The following is a 22,786-nucleotide window of genomic DNA, read 5'->3' as shown; positions in this document are numbered from 1 at the left end:
GATGGATAACATTTATGTATGCTTTTATAGTAAATGGCTCATTTCTGAAATCCTCGTGTGAGTATTGCACCTTTGGTGGTTCAGTGGTCATCTTGATGCCAGCCTGAAGTATGGTGATGGGAAATTCAGGATGTGGGGAAGAGCTCAGCCAGAGTCTGAAGTTTTTGTTTGGCTTTTCCACCTGTAGCTGCTCCACCAGCTTGTCCAACTCAGGCATCCACGAGAGAGAAAGGTGGCAGTTGGCAAGGAACACCCAGTGACCTGGGCAGAAAAAGAAGGCGCAGGTTGCATTGATATGTCTTTGTTAGATATTTGATGTCATGTCTAGTTGTTTTTGAGTACCAAGGTTATCTTTTGTGAACTAAAGGAAGACAAAAAAGGTTAGTAAAGCTAATATGACAAGTTTTGAAAAAACAAGTGGTTGGAGTAAAACATTTATACGGCTAAGCAACAAAACAAATCAGAAATAGAAGAGCAAAGTCAAAGACGGTATTGTACCAGTCTTGACACCCTCCTCTATCATGCTCTTAGCAATGGGGGCCTGCCCCTGACCCAGAGACAGAGCATGGAAATGATTGCTCATGCCAGAAGCCTCAGCAAGCTGCAACAGGGCTCCTGTTGGGTCCACACCAGAAGACAGCACAAAGATCAGAGGAGTCCTGCATGTGGATTCTTCCACAACCTGGCGAGAGGACAGAAGAAATGAGAACCAATTAGCAAATATGATGTAACTCACTCGAAAACTAACCAAAAAAATGACTTTTTTAACAACCTCTGAATTAAAACTCAAAACAGAGCAAACCATATGCATTAAATGTTTAACACTCACTGCCTTCATATCAAGAACAGGCGGCTCCACAAAGCGTGAGCCCAGGTTGTTTACAATGAAGGAGGTGACACACACAGAGACACGGTCCTGACGCAACGACCGAACAATCAACATCTTCTGCAGCTCATTACAGCGGTTCCAATTACCTGAAATTAAAAAAAGAGAGAGAGAGAGCATTATATGTTTTCTGCTGTCTGACTTTGTACTTGAGTGTAAATCTGAAAGATTTCAATGCACAGCAGCATGGACAACAGTTCAAACTGTCCCATACTGTTCATATAACAGTACTCCAACCTTCCAACACTTTACCCTCACTATTGCTAAGGTTCAATAAGTACTGAAGCAAAATCAAAGCTCCATAACACATTCAAACCTGGCAGTGTGGCATTCTCTGGCTCAGCACTGGTGAACCAATAGTTCCAGTCTCGGGGATGCTGTTCAAAGGAGGTCATAATGCCTTTGAAATTTGGAAGCTTATCCAGCTCTGTGATGTTGTCCCAGCAGGAGTCTGTCAGCCAACTGGTACATGGATTGTTCATCTGATCCTCCTTATCAAGAACCTACAAAAGTCATGCTTAAATTAACTATTCCTCCAGGGATCAGTGCATCACTAATAAGACTTAACAACTCATCAGTGTACAGCATGTAACTTGACAGCAGCAAATGTAGTGGTGGAGAATGATAGTATTGATACTTGTAAATGTTTAAGGATTAATTATGATAATTATGATATAAATTATGATATTTAAGGAAATATCATAATTATATATAGCACAGTAATTAAAAACACAGTGGAATGTCTCCCCCCCCACCCCCCGTGTTTTCTTACAAGTCCTCCTCGTAGGAAGAAGCTGTACTCATCCATGTTGAGTTTGCCAGCCACCTCCAGGATTTTGGCACACATTCTGAAGCTGAAGAGCAGCTTGTGGGCCTCAAACAGACCTCGACACGTGTACCTGCAAAGGATAACACACTGATATAGTCTATTTGTCTGTATGATGAACGGCTTATTCTGAATAATACATTAACTGTGATAGTGATAACATCAAACACACAACTGTTTGCAATAGGCTCCAATGCTAAAACATATCTCATTTAAATGTTTTGGGATTTACATGTAATTTTTCTGTTGTAAAATATTATTCAACAGATGTGAAGTACAAGGTACAAATTTGTATTTGTACAGAGAGAAAAAAAGAACAACACCCTCTTCTAACCCCACACCCTGAAGAGGAAAAAAAAGAAAACTTGCAAAAACAACAAAAATATCCCTTGCCGTTTTAAATCTCAGGAAGGTGTTTTACCTTCCATGCATTAGAGACCAGAGAAGAGCATTTTAACATTTTTACTTTTTATTTGACAGTTTGAAAAAAGTGAGTCAGGAAGAGCGAAAAAATGGCTGATTGAGAGGCAAATTGTGTTTTGCCTGTAAAGGTTGAAAAGAAAAAAAACGTCTATCCACCATTTTTCACAGGACAGTTATATAGCTGGACTTTGAACACTGTTCTGTCAAGAATACACTCAATCAAGAAAACCTGCATGCAGACTTATATCATGAAAAGGCATCTCTTGATGAATTCTTCCTCACCTGTATACTGCATATGTGTGGTAGTCATTGAGGTTGGTAATCCTTTCTTCCAGCTTTTGGCTGCGCTTGCTTTTTTTAATGCTGAGGTTAAACAGGTTAATGTAGGCATCCAGTGAGAACTGGTACATTGGATCGATGCGGCCCATATCGTTGAGGATGAAGAAGAGAATGGAGGCTCGCTGGGCACACGGGCGATAGGCCTGTTAAGAGAAAGCAGTCGAAGCTTTACAAACAGGTACATAGATAGACCACATTACAACTGTCCCTGCTTCCCTTCACTGGCTACCTGTGAGGTTTACCTGTTCTAACAGTTGTAAAGTTTGTTTTTAGGAAATCAATTTTTTCAAATTGTTGAGGCTTGAGGGCGACAATTATATTTATAATTATTACACTGTAGGCACAAACTGGCATGCAGTTGAACCCTTATCATTTTCATACACACTTACATAGTATGCAATAATAATAGCACCCGTCATAAGTTAAAGTGACACAATCCTTAAATCCATTCATCTATACACTGACCTCTCTTGCAGAATCAATCTCTATTTCGGTCTGTTCACTGCTCTCCAGCTGATCTGAAACCTCAGTGGCTGTGACTTTGGATGTTTGTAGGGTGTTCACCAGCTGCACATCGTCCAGTAGAGAGCCAGTCGCCTCATTAAGCAGCCTGGCAAAGTAGACATGAAAGCATATAACACATGACAAAAACCTCTAACCAGAACACTGCCACCCTAAGCATGATGGACCAAGACAAATATTCACAACCACAAGCTCCTTAGGGTTCACTCTATACATGTTATTTTTTCATTGGACTTCTTGAAAAAAAAAGAGCAAAATCTGCTTTACAATATAAAAAAATGGACTGATGTAGTAAAAAGATGACCTGTGATAATGGCTTCTACTTCATTACTTGAAATTATAAGTCACATGATTCTAACTGTGTTTTCTGTTTAACAACCTGAGAATCTCATCCTCCAGCTGCTGCAGGCTTTTCTTTCCAGAAGCAATGCTGATGACCAAAGAGTCCTTCTGCTCTTCTAGTTCTGGACGCTCCTTACGCACCACAATTCCCAGTAGCTGGGCTTCAAGGCCCTGCAGCACAAACAAAACACACAATCAATTCCAAACACAAACAGATAATTAAGGTAGCAGCTCAGACTCTGTACACAAAATGATGATGTACACAAACAAAAGTGAAAAATAGTGAGTTCACATGGAGAAGGCATACTTCATAGAAATACATGCACACACCTGCTCCTTGACAGCAAAGTTGACTATGGTGGTCTTTGTAGAAATTTCTGGTGTGTAGTGGGGATTTGAGAGTTTGGTGGTGATATAGAAACGAAACTCTGGATTATACTCCACTTCCTTATCACCAAGCTTCAATAGCAGCCTGCCGCCTGGAAAAAATGACCACAAATATACACCACAATGTGGTACACAATAGATTCTGTCACGGCTCATTTGTATCTGATTTTTACCCAAGAAATGTAATCTGTGCATTAATATGTATTTGTGTGTGTATCTGAGTTGTGTGTATTTGTATGTGTATGTTGATGATGATGAAAGGTTGATGTGTGAGAGTCTGACCTGCCCGTGTAAGGGACTTGTTAAGAACTGGGTTGACAGAGGGTTCCAACTCCTCGTGGACATTCTGCAGCAAAACAGGACTCCCAAACTGGATGGCATTCTCCAGTATACACAGGTAGTCTGGCATTTGAAAGTCTATCACTTTCAGACCCTGCACATGTGGACACACACACACACACAAACACACACATAATAATTGTTGAATACACATTGCACACGTTCATGTTGACCAATTTTTTTTACATCACCTCTTCTACTCTGTTAGGGTTTGGGACCTGAGGAGATCAACTAATGTCATTCTGAAAGTTGAAGTTACCATTCTTGCTTCGAGTAGGATTTCAGCTGTTGAACGGTTCAGGGTCTCCTTTTTACATTTCACTATGCGCCAAATATTTTGATGGGTGATGTCAGGAATGCAACACCAATAACACAAAATAATTGACCGAAATAACGTTTCCAAACTTTTTTGAGGAGTTTATATACTGATATCAAGCTGGATGGTCCCTCTCCTCTTTAGCCCAGAGGATGTGGCGTCCATGATTTACAAACAACACAGCTTTCACCATTTCGCCTCAGTCCCTCTTAAACGAGCTCAGGCCCAGAGAAGGTGGCCACATTTCCTTAACATCATGATAATATTTCTTCAATACATTTGATTTTCTTCATGCACTGGTTTTCTCTCTGCATGGGGGGTTACAACTGCAGCAACAAACTCTGGTCACTGACAATGTTTTTTTTTTTTTAAAAACCCAGCATTTCTCATTTTGATAAGTTGTCTTGTGTTATTTTCAACCAAATATGGAATTTCAATGTTTTGCAAATCATAACATTCTGTGAGTCGCAGTGTTTGGGGAATGGTCTTGTACTAACTTTACTGTTGTTTCAAAGCACACTGTATTTACTGCTCACCATACAGAAAAACACAAGAGACATATGGTAAATGTGAAGTAATGAAAAACGATCATTCACCAATTACATTTTAAAATTTGATTGAATTTGAATTTTAGTCTGGAAAATCAATTACTTTTTTCCCCTATGTAGTCTCACACATTGATTGATTGTCCTTGATTGTTCCTGAAATGTTTCTGTTTAACTGTAACGATTCAAACATTCAACAGGAATCTGAGTCAGTTTATCTGGATTAATACTTACTCTCGTTATTTCCATATTCTTGATCCACTTCAGAGCTTGGCCTTGAGGGTCCACCATCAGTGGCCATCTTAAAAGAAATGTAGAAGTTTGGAGTTATTTTAATACCTTTCTTTGCAATATTAAACATGAGTCTTGTGAAGTAAAAAGCCAAGTCCAAAAGTATAATAAAAACCCAAAATGTGTTTTTTAGTATATACACTAAATAAAAGCTAATTAACCCCGAAACAAATGAAATATTTCTTGATGAACTGACCGGTTTCCACGAGTGACAATAACTCCATTCTCAGTAGAGAATGCATCAGAGGGCAGGCCCTGAATGTTCCAGTCCCTTACTGATGTAGGCCTGGACAGAAATGTTGAGAAACTGAACCCGGGAGTGCATGGGATTTCAAAGTCTCTGACCTAAGGAGAGGGAAACAATGGGTCATGGAGATGAGACAGAGGGGAAGAGGCTGAAACATGTGTTGTGTAAGAAATACAACCATCAAAGCATAAATACAATAAACAGTTTCATAGAGGAAAATTATCTTTCATGATTTGCCAGTAATGTTAGAAAATTAAAAGAAATTACGAGCATTTCACTAACAGGCAAACCAGGATATACTGTATGTATTTATGAGGTTTGTGAGTTGTTTGTGTGTTGTGTGTTCCTCACCTCCTTCAGCCAGATGGCAAGCAACTCATCTCTATAGTTGGAAAGAAAGGGTCCCATGTAGGAAAGGAAAGATGCTGCTAGTAGGCAGTCTCCTACCAGGTATCCCATGTTTTCTTCAAGACCCTGAAGCACACACACAAACACATGTGGGTGGACTTTAGCTTTGTAATGTACAGTCAGTTTGTTTTTATATTTCCCTAAACGAGCTCCCCAAAGATATTGGACTGGATGACAATTTTAAAGTAGTTTCTAATTAATTGTGTGTGCGTGTGTGGTTGTGTTTGTGTGTGTGTGTGTGTGTGTGTGTGTGTGTGTGTGTGTGTGTGTGTGTGTGTAAGACCTACAGCAACTCTTTCCTCCCAGCGGACCCTCTCTCCAGCAAGTCCAGTTACCAGTTTGTCAGCTCGATCAAGCTTCACCTCCATCTCCTCGGATTTCCTCCTCAAACTCTCCTTCATGGCCAGCTTCTCACCGTGCTGCTTCTTCAGGTGCTCTAGCTTTTCAGCCACCTGCACAAACACAAAGTTATCAAATCACATGAATACATTGACATTTCATTCATTTGGTATGCTATCATTATTATGTTACATTGTCCAGTGTCTAAACATCGATCAGGCTGATAGATACACAAGGCTTCTTACCTCTCTTAGTTTGTTCTGGGCCTCTGCCAATGCAGCCTGTTTCTCTGCTAGCTGGGTGGTGGCAGTGTTCAGCTGGGCCCTCTTTGGCTCTACCACCCTGAAAATACGCCCATAAACCTGGAGCAATATACACATCAGACAATTACATTCTCTGTCCTTTTTCCCTGTATCATTTAAAGGGGGCATATTATGAAAAATCCACTTCTACAGTGTTTCTGAACATATATTTGGGTAACCTGAGAGTCTACTGACCCACAAAATGTGAAATAAACCCATCCAGTCCTTTGTTTGTGGTCTGCATAAGTCTTACAATACAGAGAAAAATGCTCATTTTCAAATGTGCTCTCCTTGTGATGTCACAGTGGGATTCTGGTTAAAAAATACCCTCCCCTCCCCTGGGGGGGGGGGGGGGGGGGGGGGGGGGGGGGGGGGTATTATATATATTATATAGATTTTGACCAAAGCACAGCTGAGATGTTTTATTTAGACCACGGGGGACTGTTTGAAAAGGTGGAGAAGGGGGGATAATATGTCTCTTTAACAAATAGTACTGTGTTTTGAATAGGCCCTTGCTGTCATAAATTGAACAAATACATCTCATATTAGTTTGTTACAGGTGTGAGTGTGTTACTAATTCCTGGTAGCCAGAAGACAACCTCTTACCTCCATGGCTCTGACCCACATACAGAGGGATTTGGCCGCTAGTGACACTTTGCCGATAGTCTCTGGAAGGAAATCTGCCTGCCTGCAATACTGGCCGATCTTCTTCAACACGCGGTCTGATATATTGTCCTTGTCAAAGTTAACTAATGTTTTGATGAAGTTGGACTCACCTGCCAGAAACATTATTAGGAAAAAAACAACAAACGAGTTTGCATTTTTTTGGTCCAGTTCCACATATTTATATTTTCCTTCATACACTAAGATTCACTCTCAAAGCTCTCACCCAGCTGTCTCTTGGCTTCTGCCCAGGTAGGCTCTTTGCACAGAAGGATCATGACAGCCTGCATTACTGTCTCTACCAGTGTTGGAGGACGGCCGTATGACTTGATCTCTGTCATGTCCTTCTTATTGAGAGACTCCAGAGCCTATGTGAAAAAGGAGGAAGGAATTGAGAATGCTTGGATATAAGAAGCTACACTATACTGCCTGCTGAGCAATGTTTGATTCAAAATTAAACAAATTCAGACTTAAATGACAAAGTGCTTACATTGGTGAAGTAGAAAAGTGTAACAGTATAATCAGTGTTCATTGTTCATTAAATATGAAGGAGGAGCATCAGCACATGAAGGAAAGACAAAGAGGGAATGGCAGGTTTAAAAAGTCAACAGGACAAAAATCTACCTTCATGGCCTCTTCAAGGGCAGGAAGGGCCTCATCCAGGTCTCTCTGTGCATTCTCAGCCATCTCTTTACACTGCAACTCTTCTGCTCCAATTTTCTCACTGTTAGCACTCACAGTCTTAACAAAAACACACACACACACACACACACACACACACACACACACACACACACACACACACACACACACACACACACACACACACACACACACACAGCAGTGTGTTTAGACTTTATCTCTCTTTTTCAATAAGACAAATATCAAAGACCCTTTCAAAGAATAGAACACTAATGTAAACTAGTCAAGTTGATTGGGTAGATGGATGTGAAACATTTACATTTCTTAATCTGACAATTACTTTATCAATGTAGTATTTTGTGTATATTGTAAAACTAGCGTACTATCTGCTGCTTATCGGCCTCTCGTTTCTGCTGTACGACGACAGACAGGTACTCTTCACACTGCTTCTGGAAGTCGGCCACCTGCTTCTTGGCCTCCTCCAGCTCAACAGACATGGCCTCCACCTTCTCCCGGGTATCACTGATCTTGAATAGGCCATTACGCAGCTTGCTCACCTGCTCTCCCAATTCACTGCGTTTCTCTGCCAACAGCCTGGGTGGACACACACACACTGTCAGGTGATAGTGACAGAGACAAGCCTGGGCTGTTGTTTTAGAGTGATACATTAATCAATTTGTTTCTTTTGCTTCCTCTGCAACATAGTTTCCTTCATTGTGTTAGTAAGTATAAAAAGCCATGACATGAGGCACGTTGGCCTAGTGGTTATCTTGCCACATGTACAGAGGCTTTATAGCGCTCTCTCTCTCCTTGATTTCTGACACTATCCACTGTCCTGTCTCTTTAAAAACAGCATAAGAGGCCCAAAATAAGTCTTAACAAAAATCAAATGAAGCCATAACATTATTTATGTTGATCAAAATATAATTATTATGGACTAAAAACCTTCTGCCAACTGCCCTGGCTGAAGAATATCTAAGTCCTTTGCATGGACACACAAAGATTGTGTTAAAGGAGAAGAAACGAGAAGCAAGAATAACTGAAGGAGAAAGTTGTAAAGCTCTTACTTTTTGTATCCAGACACCAGCTCCAGGTAATTGGTGGCTGTCACATAATTATATCTCCTCAACTCCAACTTCATCCGTTCAGAGACCTGCGCTACCGACTGATGTGTTGTCACAAAGATACTGGCAACCTTTGTCTGGATCTACCAAAACAGAGTATTTCAAAAATAGTTAACATGACATTCAAACAAGGACTACAACCTGGTCACATAGCTCACTTTTGATTCCAGAATCTTTGAAATATGTTTTTTATTACACTAGAATTAACTTTTAAATCAAACATTTTAAATGGTCAAATGGACTTGAGCTTGTATAATGCTTTTCTAACTTTCTGACTGCTCAATGTGCTTTTTACATTAGAGGTCAAACTTACCAATTCACACCACATTCACACACACATGGCAGAAGATTCTATGTAAAGAGTTAATGAACATTTACTAATCTCATTCAAACACATCCACACACAGATGATGCAGAAGCCAGAGTGATTTGGGTTTCAGTGTCTTTCCCAAGGACACTTTGACATGTGACTGCAGGAGCTGGGAATCAAACTGCTGACCCTCCAGTTGAGAGACTACGGTGCCACTCCTATTACTTTTTGGAAATACCTCTTCTGAGGTTAAATGGGGCACACTGTCTAAATTCACATTTGGACATTTTACATCAGCTGTTCTTGTTCAAGATGCTTCCAATTTATTTCAGGACAATAAAAACTCTACAAGTCTTCCTTGGGAACATCATTCATTTTTTCAGACTGCAACTTGGCCCATGAATATAAAATAAGTAGAATATAAAATGTGTATGACTAATTGATGCTCATAGCAGCACTTGAAGCACTTCAGCTCACTTGTTAAAGTTGAAGCAGTGACATCATAGGTTGATTAGGAACAGATTAGGAACAGAATTTGGGTTTAGCAGAATTTTGTATGAGAATTTATCATTGCAGGGCACAGATGGCCTAGCGGTTAGGTGGTGTACAATTTAAGAAGCTGTCATCGTCAAAGTGAGCAGCCCAGGTTCAAGTCTGACCTGTGGCTCCTTTCCTTCATGTCATTACCCACTCTCTCTCCCCCCAGTTTCCTTTTCTATTCACTTTCCTATCGCATAAAGGGAAAAAAAGCCCAAAAAGAAATCTTAAAAAATAAAAATAAAATGTATCATTGCCTTAAAGACACACCTCTACAATAACAGGGTGAAATCTACAGTCACTCTTTATAAGTTGTGTTTGCTTGTGTGTGTGCATAGATGCCTCACCCCCTCCAGGGAGCCCAGGTCCATTCCATCCAAGTACCTCTCAGCTACCTCCAGCAGGGCGTCTTTGGGCCACTCACAGAACCAGTCAATGGAGGCACAGTTTACCAGCGCCGGATATTGAAGGATGCGGTTTCTGTTGAGAAAGAGCTTTTTGTTAAAACTTTGATAAGATATAATCTGATTAAATATTAATGTTTTTAAAGGGTCAGCAAATCACTGCAAGTACATTAGGTAGTTGGCATTGATGATGAAACTATTGAAAATAAAGAAAGTTATTTTGCACCCTGTGTATGCTTCACAGTATAAAAACTTTTTTTTCTGCAAAGGCTTTCAATACATGAAGTTCCTATTTAATAGTTCTGGAAAGGCCAAGGGTGTCAAGCAGTGTATACACAGGCATACGGAGTGTGCCCACTTATTTTTCAGTCTCCAAAGAGTATACCCACTTCTTAAGGCACCACTATACCACTGGTGTCAAGGATGTCTTCTCCCTCAGAAAAGGGTTAATCTTGGTAATGGTGCATGCCATTCAAATTACCAAGTTCAGTGCCACCACTACTCTCTGGCACTAATTACCAGGAGAAAAAGTCTGTAAATATGTTGGTGAAGGGGGTGAATGCAAGACCTCATTCCCTCAAGTATTAAACAGGCATTAAAATGCTTAATCTGGCAAAAGGCCACCAATGACACTACATCTCCTTTGGATAGAAGGTCCCAGCTGGCTCAGATGTCAAGTGCATATCATTTGTGCAAAAATACTTCTTCATTCTATTACAAAGTTTTAGCATAAATTGACTAATTACAGAAATACAGGTTACTTGGTGATTTATGAAAACAACTGCATCAGTATTGGAAGTACTGGAAGTTAATTTAATGACAAAGTGACATACAGTAGTTTATATAATGTACAAAGAATTTTGTTAAAGCAATATTGCACATAGATTTGCTAGAGACATAACTGCTGTATTGCTGTTCAGCCTCTAAAGACTGCATTGTTAATCATACTTGGTTAATTTCCTTAAACCTGTGAGTTGAAAAGAGTGGACACATTGTGAACCAGAGAGTTATAAGACACAGTGTGCTGCTCTACCTGAAGGGCTCTCCCACTGGACTCATACAGAGAACTATGTGCAAGTTGTTCCTCACTCGCTCGATCAGGTAGTGAAATAACGAGTCAGGAGTCTCCACCACTTTGTCTTTCCTGGCCGACTCTGACAGAGCGTTGCATACCTGGAGGGTGTCATGATGTCAAAACTTCAAATAAATCTGTTACTTTAAAAACATTTGAGAGAAGATTATCAGATCATCAAATGGTTCAAGGAACAATTTAAAAATGTAACAATATTTTAAAAAGAACAACATTCTTGTATTTACTTAATATTTAAACAACTCCAAACATTTTGAATTTTAATATTCCTTAAATTAAAAAAAGCTGTACTGCTATGACCAAATTAATCTAATTTTAAACAAAATGCATATATGTTATTTTTAATACTTGAGATTGAATAACTGAAAAAAACAAAATAGGAAGTGTAATCCAAGGTGTTTACATTACAGTAATGGACAGATGGGAGAGACAAAGAGTTTTTCAGAAAACACTGACCTCAACAAACTCATCCGGCTTGTAGAGGTTAGGCACCTCTCCAGAGCTTAGGATATTATTGATGTCCACAAGGAAGGACTCATCTACAATCTGAGTGTCATTGAACAGGAAGACTGTAGGCTTGTTGTCGACACCAGTCAAACGGTACAGCTTCTTGATATCTTAAAACACAGACGGGAAAATCACCTAGTGTTAGACAGCTGGCTGACGAAAAGATGAGGGGAGTTGATTTAAGACAGATTATTTATTACACAAAAATCATGGTCAATCAGCTGGGGTCTCATTACATTCATTGAATATAAAGTAATATATTTTTTTAATTCTCAGTTTAAGCTCTTTGTCTTTAAATTTTCCAAAGTTAGGGGCATTTGTTGCAGACTTTCTTTATTGACTTTCTGTGTATGCCTGTGATAGGAGTGTAGTGTGCAGTGAATCTCACCATCTCTGAACTCCTGTTTGCGGTACTGCTTGGTGACTTCCACCTGGAACACCTGGTACTCACAGATGAAGGCAGCCATCTTAGACAGGCTCTGTCTACCAGAACCTCCCACACCGACCAGCAGCATGTTGCCCCTAAGCTGACTGATCACACGTACTGCTCGAGTTACTGTGGACAGAGCACAAAAAATAATAAAGATAAAAATAAGATAAGATATACTTTATTCATCCCAGCAGGGAAATGTAGGTGTTCCAGCAGCCAGCATACATACAAACACACAACACAACACATATATACATACATATCCCACACATACAAAAAAACATGAGCCCACAATACAGTTTGATATATGATATATGCAACTCAGGCTAAAGTTTAAAAGTTTAAATGTCTTCTGTCCTTACTTAAAGGGGAGTCGTTATAAAGTGCAATTGCAGTAGGTAAAAAAGTATTTTTAAATCTGTCCTTTTTGCAGCTTAGCTGCTGTAGCCTCCCACTAAAAACACTCTTTTGTTCACATATAAGATTGTGTAAGGGATGCATGTTATTGTCCATAATGTTCAACAGTTTCTGTATCAACCTTCTCCCCATCACCACCTCCAGGGGCTCCACAGCAGTCCCCAGCACAGAGCCAGCCCTCCTAATCAGCTTGTTAAGCTCTTTAGAGTCACAAGCCCTGATGCTGCTGCCCCAACAGACGGCTGCAAAGAAAATGGCACTTGCCACAACAGTCTGATAAAACATGATAACATTTTGCTACACACATTAAAAGACCTAAGCTTCCTCAAGAAGTAGAGTCTGCTCTGACCCTTCTTGTAGACGGCCTCTGTGTGGTGCTTCCAGTCCAGTTTATTGTTCATGTGCACCCCCAAGTATTTATAGCACTCCACCACCTGCACCTCATCCCCAAGGATAGAGATGTTGCTTAGCTCAGGCCTGTCCCTCCTAAAGTCCACCACCATTTCCTTGGTCTTTGTTACATTTAACACCAGGTGGTTCTTCCCACTCCATGCAACAAAGTTATCCACCAGCATCCTGTATTCTGTCTCCTCTCCACCACTGATACACCCTACTACCGCAGTATCATCTGAGAACTTCTGTAAGTGACAAGCCTCAGAGTTATACTGGAAGTCTGAGGTGTATAGTGTGAAGAGGAAAGGGGACAGCACAGTCCCCTGCAGCGCTCCTATGCCACTGACCGCCCGCTCAGACACAGACCTCCCCAGCCTCACAAACTGTGGTCTGTCAGTCAGGTAATCCATGATTCATTATGTTGTGGTGGTGTCTACCTGCATCAGCTCCAGCTTCTCACATAGCAGTACTGGCTGTATGGTGTTAAAAGCACTTGAAAAATCAAAAAACATAATCCTCACAGTGCTACCAGACTTGTCTAGGTGAAAGTGGGCTCTGTGGAGTAGGTAGATGATGGCGTCCTCAACCCCCACCTTTGGCCAGTATGCAAACTGCAATGGGACAGGGTAGCTGGTCACCTGTGGTCTCAGGTGGGCCAAGACCAGCCTCTCAAGTACCTTCATGATGTGCGATGTTAGGGCAACTGGTCTATAGTCATTGAGGGCAGAGTCACTCACTCACTGTCAGACTCACTGTCACCGTCCCTGAATGCCTTCTTCTTTTTATTTAGCAGACATTTTAAATCACTGGTGATCCAGGGTTTATTGTTTGCAAAGCACCTCACCTCCCTAGTAGGTACCACATTATTGACACAGAAGGAGATGTAGTCAGTTATACAGTCCGTCATGGACTCAATGTTATTCCCATGGGGTTCGCAGAGCACATCCCAGTCTGTAGCCTCAAAACACCCTTGCAGGAGCTCATTGGTTTCCTGAGACCACCTCCTGACTGTCCTCGTGGTTACCGGTTGCCGCTGAACAATGGGTGTGTAGGTGGGACTAAGCAGAACCAGGTTATGGTCTGACCTACCAAGGGGAGGGAGGGCTGTGGATCTGTATGCATCCTGTATGTTTGCATACAGTAAATCCAGTGTTTTATTGTCTCTGGTAGGGCACATGACAAATTGGTGAAAAGTTGGGAGGGTTGTAGAGAGAGAGGCATGATTAAAATCCCCAGAGATTGCAACAAAGGCATTTGGATGTTGTGTGAGTATTTTAGCAGAGACTGAGTTGATGACGTCATCAACCTTACCACCACCATCACCATAACCTTACTTTTTTTAAATTTTAGATGTGACATTGAGTATCATTTGACAAGTTGTTGGTTGATTGGATGGATGACAGCCTTTTTTCTTTATTTAGTTTTATTATAAAATTTGGGCCTGACTTTATTTAGTGGTAAGGAAAACAACTATACACTGTTCTTTAGTATGAGGGGGTTAGCATTAGAGGAGGACATTTTTGTATGCATGCTGCATATGGTAAAAATATATAAAATCAACATTTTATTGACCTCTTTGTGGTTGTACAGCAGACTAGTTTTTTTAAAACATATATTCAAATTCTCTAACAAAATATTATTGCATGTTTGTAGAATATTATTCTGCATTCTGAAAAATCTACACTGTAACAGTTAATTGTAGGGATGTAAAGATTCATCATAAAATCGTGATAAATCGATTCAAAGGTGTCAAGATTCACATCGGTAAGATGGTTTCTATACTGATTAGAGCTCTCAAGAACTGCCGTCAATGTTGTGCTTTGCCTCTGGTCACTTCCTGTCAGCACCTGTGTATCCAATCAGACTCAAAGTTGATCATTTGCTCTTACTGACATTGTTCCCTTTTTTCTAGATCCTTGCTTGTGTTGTACTTACTCTCTGATGTGCGTCGCTTTGGATAAAAGCGTCTGCTAACTGAATTGTACTCTAAAAAATGAATCGCAATAATATCATGAGCGTCAGCAGCTGCAGAGCAAGATTTAGAACCACTGTCTTTTAAATCGGAGGTGTGGAAGAATTTTGGCTTCCCCAAGACAGAAAATGAAAGAAGTGAGAAGATAACAGACAAGACAAAAACTGTGAGCAGATATTACAAGAAGACAGAGAACTACACAAATAACACAACCAACATGATGCAGCATTTAATCTACACCACGAGAAGCTCCAATCACCTCCCCTTGTTGAGAGAAAAAAACAACAACATTAAAATGCCAAACCACACTGACAAGCGGGTTTGAGCCCCTAAAGGAATCTGTTTCACTCATCATTTGTCAACAGTCTCATTTTGTAAAATAAATTGTGAGAGATTTGTATCGTGAATTGTATCGTATCAGGAGTTGAATGAATCGTTACATCCCTAGTTAATTGTATTTTCCAAATATTTAATCAGAGAGCTTCTTAAGCTTTGGTGTGACTGGAAATCCCTCCACATTTGAACATACCAACAATTAATAGAAGTAATTGTTGAGCCATGAGTAATGGAGTGATAGTGATTTGGAGTGGCAAAGAGGCCATTGACAGCAGAGTGTAGACAGAAGAGCCTGCAGAGACAGCTTCTCTACAGAGGAGTTTAGACCCCCTTATGCTGTTCCTTACAGAGGAGTTTAAAACTGGGCCTGGATTGTAAAACTGTAAAACTGTGACTATCAAAGACACATCAGAGTGAAGAGGATTAGACGATGAGATGGGGTCAGGTAAGTGTGAAAGGGGGGATTGACGCATTAGGAGATTGAACTGTCCCACTAAACATGTGTATACGTACTGTGTTCAATAGCATCACGGAAGAGCACCAGGCTCATGGGAACTACACCCGGTGTCAAGTTGTAGTCTTCCAGCTGCGTCTCCATGAACTTCTTAAGACCTTTGACATCCAGCAGGTCTTCATACACACCAGAACTGCTCAGGAAATCACCTGAACCATACACAGAAAAATTAACACAATAAACACATTTAAAGCTACTTATAGTCGTGTGTCAGTTCCATCATTTTATAAATCAATCCTATATCTAATACACACAAGCATTTTTCAAAGCTTTTATGTATGAACAGGATAGGCCGGGTCTTTGTAATATAGCAATAAGTAAGGTCTTTTACCTGCTTTTTGTAAAGTGTCTCGAGATAACACTTGTTATGAGTTGACGCTATACAAAAAAAAGACTGATTGATTGAAATTGATTGATGTGTTTACGGTCGTAAATGTACCAAATATAGGTGGCTGTTTGTTCGGGCAGATGTTGTGGAACGTGAGGTCAAAGAGTGAGGCCAGTTTCTCCCCAAGCAAAGCAGTAAAGACCTCAATGTCACTGCGATCTACAAGCCTGTCCGAGAAGACTCTGAAATAAAGAAAGAAAAACAACAAGTTATCATGTGTATAAACACAGAATAAACACATGAAACTTGACTATTAGGTTGGTTACCTGAAGCACTCATGGATCCAGAGTCGAGTGATGTTGTTTTTGGTATCATGGAAGTCAGGGTGAGCTCTTAGCAGACCTTGAAAGACCTAGAACGGGTGTAATGGGACAAAAATACATTTATCTCATTGTCTCATGAAACATTTGAACATATATGTATGATCGTATAATCAATCTTCATAGAAATCTTAATCTTTTTCTGACCTACAGTATGTCACACCCAGAATAATTGATATTAGGTGTATGTAAGAGTACCCATCTGTGGATAGGTGTTGAGAACTAGAATGCTTGCTAAAACACTTAAACAAGGCATCTGGTTCATCCAATATATCTGGGATGCCAAATAAAGTCTATAGTAACAAAATTGAACTACCTTTTGTAAATGAGGCTTGTGGTATTAACTTTCTTAACAAACCCATTTTCTGTAAGTACTCTCTGTACAGCTATGCAGGTGGTTTACTCATAAAGCTCTAATCCATCTACAGTATATGTATATATATATATATATATATATGTATATACAGTATATATATATTAATTTGTACCTTGGAGATATCCCTGAGGTTGAAGAGGTAGTGTATCTTTGCTGGAGTGGGAAGAAAACGAGCAGAAACAGCATAATACAGTTCTAAGGTGGCCTGGGTCAGAATGTCTCCAATGGGCTTCACCTCCTCCTTAAACCCCTGCAGCTTTTGGTTGATCATGGTACTGTAGATCCGTCTGATCTGGGACTCCTGCATAACAAAAAGGACAGATGTGTTCAAGTCCAGTACAGCTTTTTAAGATATAATACAACCATGTTCAAAAGATAGATCAATTTCAACTTCACATGTTCTTGAGTCAATGTAACTCAAGGGTCAGGTTTTTCACTTCCTGAATGCAATATGGCACCCCTCATTTCAAAAGCAACTCTTAATTCTTTGTGGCAATAAAAAAAACAGAGTGAAGAGGAACACTACAAAAACATACACAGAAAAATAGAAAAAAAGGTTGACAGAAGTTCAATAAACAGATTAAGGCTCAAATAGAGTTGATTTTAAGAGGAGTGCATAGTAAGAAAGGTTTAAATTTTAACACATTTGAATGCTTATGAGTAAATACAATTATTCTACTTATTACTTTACATTGTCACAGATTTAAGCAGAGAAGATGGGGCATGGCTTGAAGGGGAAGGAAACATGTCAGTAGGACTTACATTAGGGAAGGTCATATTGATGAGGTTGAATCGACTCTGTAAGCGCCCAGAAATGTGAGTCCTCCCTCCACCAGGAGGTCCCATTGATGCCAACAAGAACATGTCCTAAAGAACGAGACACATACATAAACACACTTAATAGAGTTAAAGGGTTGTTTAAGAAATTAACACCAACTGATTTTTTTTTTTTATATGTTAAGCTTTTGTTTCTCTCTTACTGAAAAGGATGTTAATTAGTAGGTCTGACCCCAAATAGTCTGATCTTCAACGATTCACTTGAAAGAACCTCAGTCGACTAATCTCACAGTCTAATATGGCTAATGACACAAGGATCATTCCATTCCAGCTATATGGGGGTGCTCAGTTTTCTCCAAATAAATCATAGCCTATCTTAGTATAAATATTAACCTATTAATACTTTCAATGCAGTTCTGAAAATCCTGAGTTTTAAGCTTTATGTTAGCATATCTAATTGTACATTGTTATACTAAGTCTAGAGGACTAATAGTTTAATTACGTGGTTGATCTCTGATGTTGCAAATAATTTCACACTCTTCAGAAATGATCTATCTCACCTTGACAAACTTTAAGGTCTGTTTCTGGCGGTCATACCAGAAGCTATAGTCGATCCAAAGGCGCAGCAGTTCCAGCGGTGGCTGGGAGCCAAAGAGGTCATGAGCTGGCATGTTTAGGTCATCCAGGAAACAAAGCAGGCGCTTCCCTCCTGTTGGCACAAACACGCCTTTGGTTCTCTTCTCTATGCGACTCTCCACTATGGCTTGGATGTTATTAGAAGTTGTCTGGACAATAATAATGACAGAGAAAGAGAAAAAAATACAGAATCTATTAGAAACAACAAACAATTTGGCAATCCAATTTTGAAATGAAAGCAGTGGTGAAAAAATAAATGAAAGCTGTGAAGGCACCAACCTGTGAAGACATGTTGATAGTCAAGGCAGTCCACTTGTTATCCAAGTCCTGCAGGATGCTCTGGGCCACTGAGGTTTTGCCAGTGCCCACTGGCCCAGAGAGCAGCACTGGGTACTGACCTAACACCAGAGCCTCCACTAAGAAGTTGTAGCGAACTGTGTCCACTGTAGGAACCATTATTTTATAGAATGGAGCCCTTCAAGAGATTAGAGAGGGACATGTAAAATGTATTGTTCTAAGGGCACGGTCTCACTGGCCATCTGTACCGTGCTGTACCCAAGCACGATTGCCCCCCCGCAGCGCCATTCCCCCGCTGGCCAGTCACACTACACAGGACTATCCGTGCCTAAGCACGATTACCTCTTGTACATAACGTCTTAATACAACACATGCACACTTTATGTTATTATGAAGCTTGCTCAGTTTACAAACAGGCGGACGAGAGAGAGAGAGAGAGAGAGAAAAAGAGACGCGCAGTCGAGTCCACGGCCGCACATCAAAGAAAAACACAGAGCATGACAGCTACTTTACTGACTTTACAGCTTATTTTAAGCCATTTTAATCAGACACAGCAATAAATAAATTAATTGTAACAAACAACACAGAGAACATGACAGATACTTTGTGTCTTATATTGAGTCATGTTAGTCAGATACAGACATGAAACTCTGGATTTCTCCATAATGAAGGCTGTCAGTGTTGTGTACCAGCGTGCTCGTGCATTAAGTGTACCGTGCTGAAGCACACCTCTCTGAAGTGTGCCAAAGCCAAGGAAGTGTACCGTGCCTGAGCACGATACGGAGCGGTCACACTGGTCAAACGAACTGGACTTTAGGGTTGAAGCGTGCTTGGGCACGGTACGGATGGCCAGTGTGACCGTGCCCTTATAGGCTTTGGGTTATCCAGGTATTTTTACAGTCTCAAAATCAGCAGATGGATGAATGAATAAAACATGGCTCCTCAAACATGTCTGACAACAACAGTTTATGGTAGGCATAAAGATTGACTTGGTTACTTACTCTGCATTGTAGCGCCAGCCCTTAGGCAGTTTTTCTTCAAAAGAAGCCCAGATTTTGTTCTTGGTGTCCACATAATACTCATAAACTGTATCCTGAAAGAGGTGTCAAACAAAGTGTGGAGAACGTTAGTGCATGCTAAAACACATCCATTCAGTTTGATCATGGAAAGTGGGGGTGTAGGGGCGCAGGTGGCGCAGTGGTTAGAGCATGCGCCCCATGTATGGAGGCTGTGGTCCTACAAGCGGGTGGCCCAGGTTCGAATCCGGCCTGTGGCTCCTTTCCCGCATGTCATTCCCCACTCTCTCTCTCTCCCTGATTCCCGACTCTATCCACTGAATCTCTCAAATAAAGGCACAAAAAGATCAAAAAATAAATCTTTAAAAAAAAGAAAGTGGGGGTGTACATATTGAACCCTCAATAGTATCATGCCAGTGGTGCATTTAATATGCTGACATTAATGCATTCTAACATGATACTGGTATGCCATAATGGTAAGTGATACTGTAGAAAAAGAGTTAGTGTGTTTGTCTAAAATGTTTAGCTTGGCACAAAATCTTCCTTACTTTTTTGTTAACTGTAATTTTATCAAACTACCTTTGCGATATCAACCCAAATAAAAATTATGGATAGAAACCTCTGGTAGCCCTCATTGTCACTTTTTTTTTTGTATCAAAACAAAGTTAAACCACAGCAGTTGAAGTGTGGGGTAAACAAGAAACCTAGGTATAAGGGACGGTACATTTTGACTGTCTTTATATATCAGTAATTCAAAACAAATACACTTTATAAATAAACTTTTTAACCTTTTTTTACAGGGAAAGATGCAGAAAAAATGCAAAGAGAAGACAATGGCATGCAACAAAAGATATTTTCAAACCTTGATGGGGAATGTTCCCTCCATCTCCCGCAAGAAGTTGTCGATCTTCCTGCGTCCATCCTCATCAACAGAGGCACAGATGGACCAGATAAGGCTGAAGACGAACCACAGAGCCACCATCCTACCCAGGTTTTCTGTGTCGGAGGTGTTTATCTGGAGAATGGGAGACAAAAAAATGTTTTTACAATCGGCATTGTTTTGGATGGGATGATGGGGATTATGAACTAAATTGGAGATTGATAATGCATGTTTATATTACAATTAGTTACACCAAAAATCATTAAAGCTCAACATTAAAGGCACACTAGAAAATGATTGTTCATGGTAGAAATTACAATGAAAAATGAGGGAAAGAGATTCATTACTCCTACCCCATTGCTGGATGTAGCTAGGGAGTCATAGAGACGGCAGCATGAGGTGATTCCATTAAGCTCAGAGATTGGAATCAGCTCCTTACAGTTGACCTTCTTAAAGTCCTGCGTGCTCTCTATATATTTCTCAAATAACGGCTTTAAATGTTCCATTTCAGCCTGTGAAGAAATCGAGTAATGGTTAGATGGTTAGCGAACCAGGAAAGAGTATCATGTGAAATGATTAGTAATGAATCCATTGTACCTTGTGTCGTTTGTCCAGCCAGGATTGAACAAAAGGCTTCCATCCCAGATCAGCGTAATCATTGTAGACCATCCCACAGCGGGACACAGTAGCTGGAGAGGCTTGTGCCAGGTTCTCCACTTCAAATAGCAGAGACACCTACGACCAAATAATTCATTTAGCTTTTTCTGTTCGATCGTTTAATTCACTGATCAAGATATGTAAGTTGACTATATTAAAACACCTGATTCATGTCATTGTAAAAGTTGAATTTCAGTATTACTATGTTCTATACTGAAGAGACAGAACTCTGAAAATAGCAAACATAAATAATGTACAACAGTGAGGATGTCAAATTAAAACAATTGGTTTTCCAGCGCTTGGTTTAAAAGCTAACTTTTTTAACAAGACACACGGTGGTTGTTTGTTCCAGTTCTAAAATCACCTTTTAAATGATATAATTTTAAGAGTGAAGTAGCTGCAATGAAAGCAATGCATTTAAGAAACTGCATACTCTTAACTGTCTACATGGAAAAATGAATAATGAACATTGCTGTATTTCCTGTTTCAAGATGCCTTAAATAATGTAATAGTGAAATAATAATAATAATAAAAAGCAGTGACTCTGGTTTCTCATTTTGATCTCACCTGTTCAGGCATGGAAATTCTCTCTCCATTGATGAGTGTTAGCACCTTGTTGTCATCCATGACAGAGTTCATACTCTCTATCCAAAGTGTGTCAACAGGCCCGTCAAACACTATCCACTTCTCATCTGGTTTGTCATCTGACAAATGAGGAACAGGTGCAAAGTGGGTTAGAAATGGAAAATTACATTTACATATGTTTGCAAAGTTGATATATCACAATATAAATGATGCTAACAATATTTATACAGAATGATTAATTGGTCAATGTACTGGTAATGCTTTGATGCCCCCCCCCCCAACGCTGTAAACCTAGGGGAAACACTGAGGTTCTTTTATCTAATAATTTGTAAATAAAAAAATTCCAACCTGTGGATATTTAGCTTGAAAACAAATTATTATGTTAAATGTGAGAATGACCTGCACAGGCAGTTCTCATGAGGGTGGAAAGCACTCCATCACTCCACTCATTGGTTGAGAGGTCATTCTCTCCATACAGCTCTCCTAGACTCATCGCTTTGGGGTTTAGAGGGAAATCCTGTTGTTCAAAAGGAGAGAGAATATGATAAACAAGTTGATGAAAAGTGCATTACAATAGCTGGACTATGTTTAGTAGTTTCATAGTTCAGAAGATGGAAACACACAAGGACAGCTTTAATGGAAAAGGATTATACCTCTTCTGATTAGACACATTCTTAAGCTCTGTAGTTGGCTAGAATTGGACTTTTAGACTGGTATAAACATGTATAAGACTAAAGGAAGGAGGAGACAGATGTGTTGTTTTATTAACAACTATCAGTTGAATTTCTCCATAATCTCAGATAGTGTATAATAAGGACAGAGGAAAAGGAAAAACAAATGGGCAATGGTATAAATATAGAAGGATTAGTTGGAAGATAAGCAGGAGCCAGTAATATGTAAAGACAACATAAGAAGAAAACATTAACCTGATTATCACTGTAAAATATTTAAAAAATGGAAATGTCAACCCTAATTATGCACTTAATTTAAGTTTGTCTCTTCC

General features: G+C 39.9%; 1 protein-coding gene across 1 annotated transcript in view; it reads right to left on the bottom strand.

Annotated features, from left to right (window-relative positions):
* LOC132975924 (dynein axonemal heavy chain 2-like) overlaps window positions 1-22,786 on the bottom strand; it is a 71,065-nt gene that overhangs the window by 12,484 nt on the left and 35,795 nt on the right. The window contains exons 42-78 of the mRNA XM_061040820.1: window positions 22,183-22,300; window positions 21,766-21,902; window positions 21,139-21,276; window positions 20,895-21,053; window positions 20,524-20,676; window positions 19,647-19,738; window positions 18,628-18,823; window positions 18,273-18,497; window positions 17,698-17,802; window positions 17,048-17,236; window positions 16,506-16,591; window positions 16,291-16,421; window positions 15,851-16,000; window positions 12,178-12,345; window positions 11,739-11,899; window positions 11,226-11,365; window positions 10,136-10,268; window positions 8,885-9,024; window positions 8,201-8,411; window positions 7,800-7,916; window positions 7,402-7,543; window positions 7,119-7,288; window positions 6,456-6,572; window positions 6,159-6,323; window positions 5,815-5,937; window positions 5,413-5,561; window positions 5,160-5,226; window positions 4,008-4,158; window positions 3,669-3,817; window positions 3,376-3,509; window positions 2,940-3,084; window positions 2,418-2,617; window positions 1,659-1,785; window positions 1,203-1,389; window positions 830-975; window positions 499-682; window positions 71-261 (exon numbers count right to left, since the gene is read on the bottom strand). Coding sequence (XP_060896803.1) covers window positions 71-261; window positions 499-682; window positions 830-975; window positions 1,203-1,389; window positions 1,659-1,785; window positions 2,418-2,617; window positions 2,940-3,084; window positions 3,376-3,509; window positions 3,669-3,817; window positions 4,008-4,158; window positions 5,160-5,226; window positions 5,413-5,561; window positions 5,815-5,937; window positions 6,159-6,323; window positions 6,456-6,572; window positions 7,119-7,288; window positions 7,402-7,543; window positions 7,800-7,916; window positions 8,201-8,411; window positions 8,885-9,024; window positions 10,136-10,268; window positions 11,226-11,365; window positions 11,739-11,899; window positions 12,178-12,345; window positions 15,851-16,000; window positions 16,291-16,421; window positions 16,506-16,591; window positions 17,048-17,236; window positions 17,698-17,802; window positions 18,273-18,497; window positions 18,628-18,823; window positions 19,647-19,738; window positions 20,524-20,676; window positions 20,895-21,053; window positions 21,139-21,276; window positions 21,766-21,902; window positions 22,183-22,300 — 5,496 coding nt within the window. The remainder of the gene's footprint in view (window positions 1-70; window positions 262-498; window positions 683-829; window positions 976-1,202; window positions 1,390-1,658; window positions 1,786-2,417; window positions 2,618-2,939; window positions 3,085-3,375; window positions 3,510-3,668; window positions 3,818-4,007; window positions 4,159-5,159; window positions 5,227-5,412; window positions 5,562-5,814; window positions 5,938-6,158; window positions 6,324-6,455; window positions 6,573-7,118; window positions 7,289-7,401; window positions 7,544-7,799; window positions 7,917-8,200; window positions 8,412-8,884; window positions 9,025-10,135; window positions 10,269-11,225; window positions 11,366-11,738; window positions 11,900-12,177; window positions 12,346-15,850; window positions 16,001-16,290; window positions 16,422-16,505; window positions 16,592-17,047; window positions 17,237-17,697; window positions 17,803-18,272; window positions 18,498-18,627; window positions 18,824-19,646; window positions 19,739-20,523; window positions 20,677-20,894; window positions 21,054-21,138; window positions 21,277-21,765; window positions 21,903-22,182; window positions 22,301-22,786) is intronic.

Source organism: Labrus mixtus, chromosome 6 (assembly GCF_963584025.1).
Source record: "Labrus mixtus chromosome 6, fLabMix1.1, whole genome shotgun sequence".
NCBI classification, from domain to species: domain Eukaryota; kingdom Metazoa; phylum Chordata; class Actinopteri; order Labriformes; family Labridae; genus Labrus; species Labrus mixtus.
The sequence above is the reverse complement of the archived record's forward strand: the minus strand, read 5'-3'. Positions and strand labels throughout refer to the sequence as shown.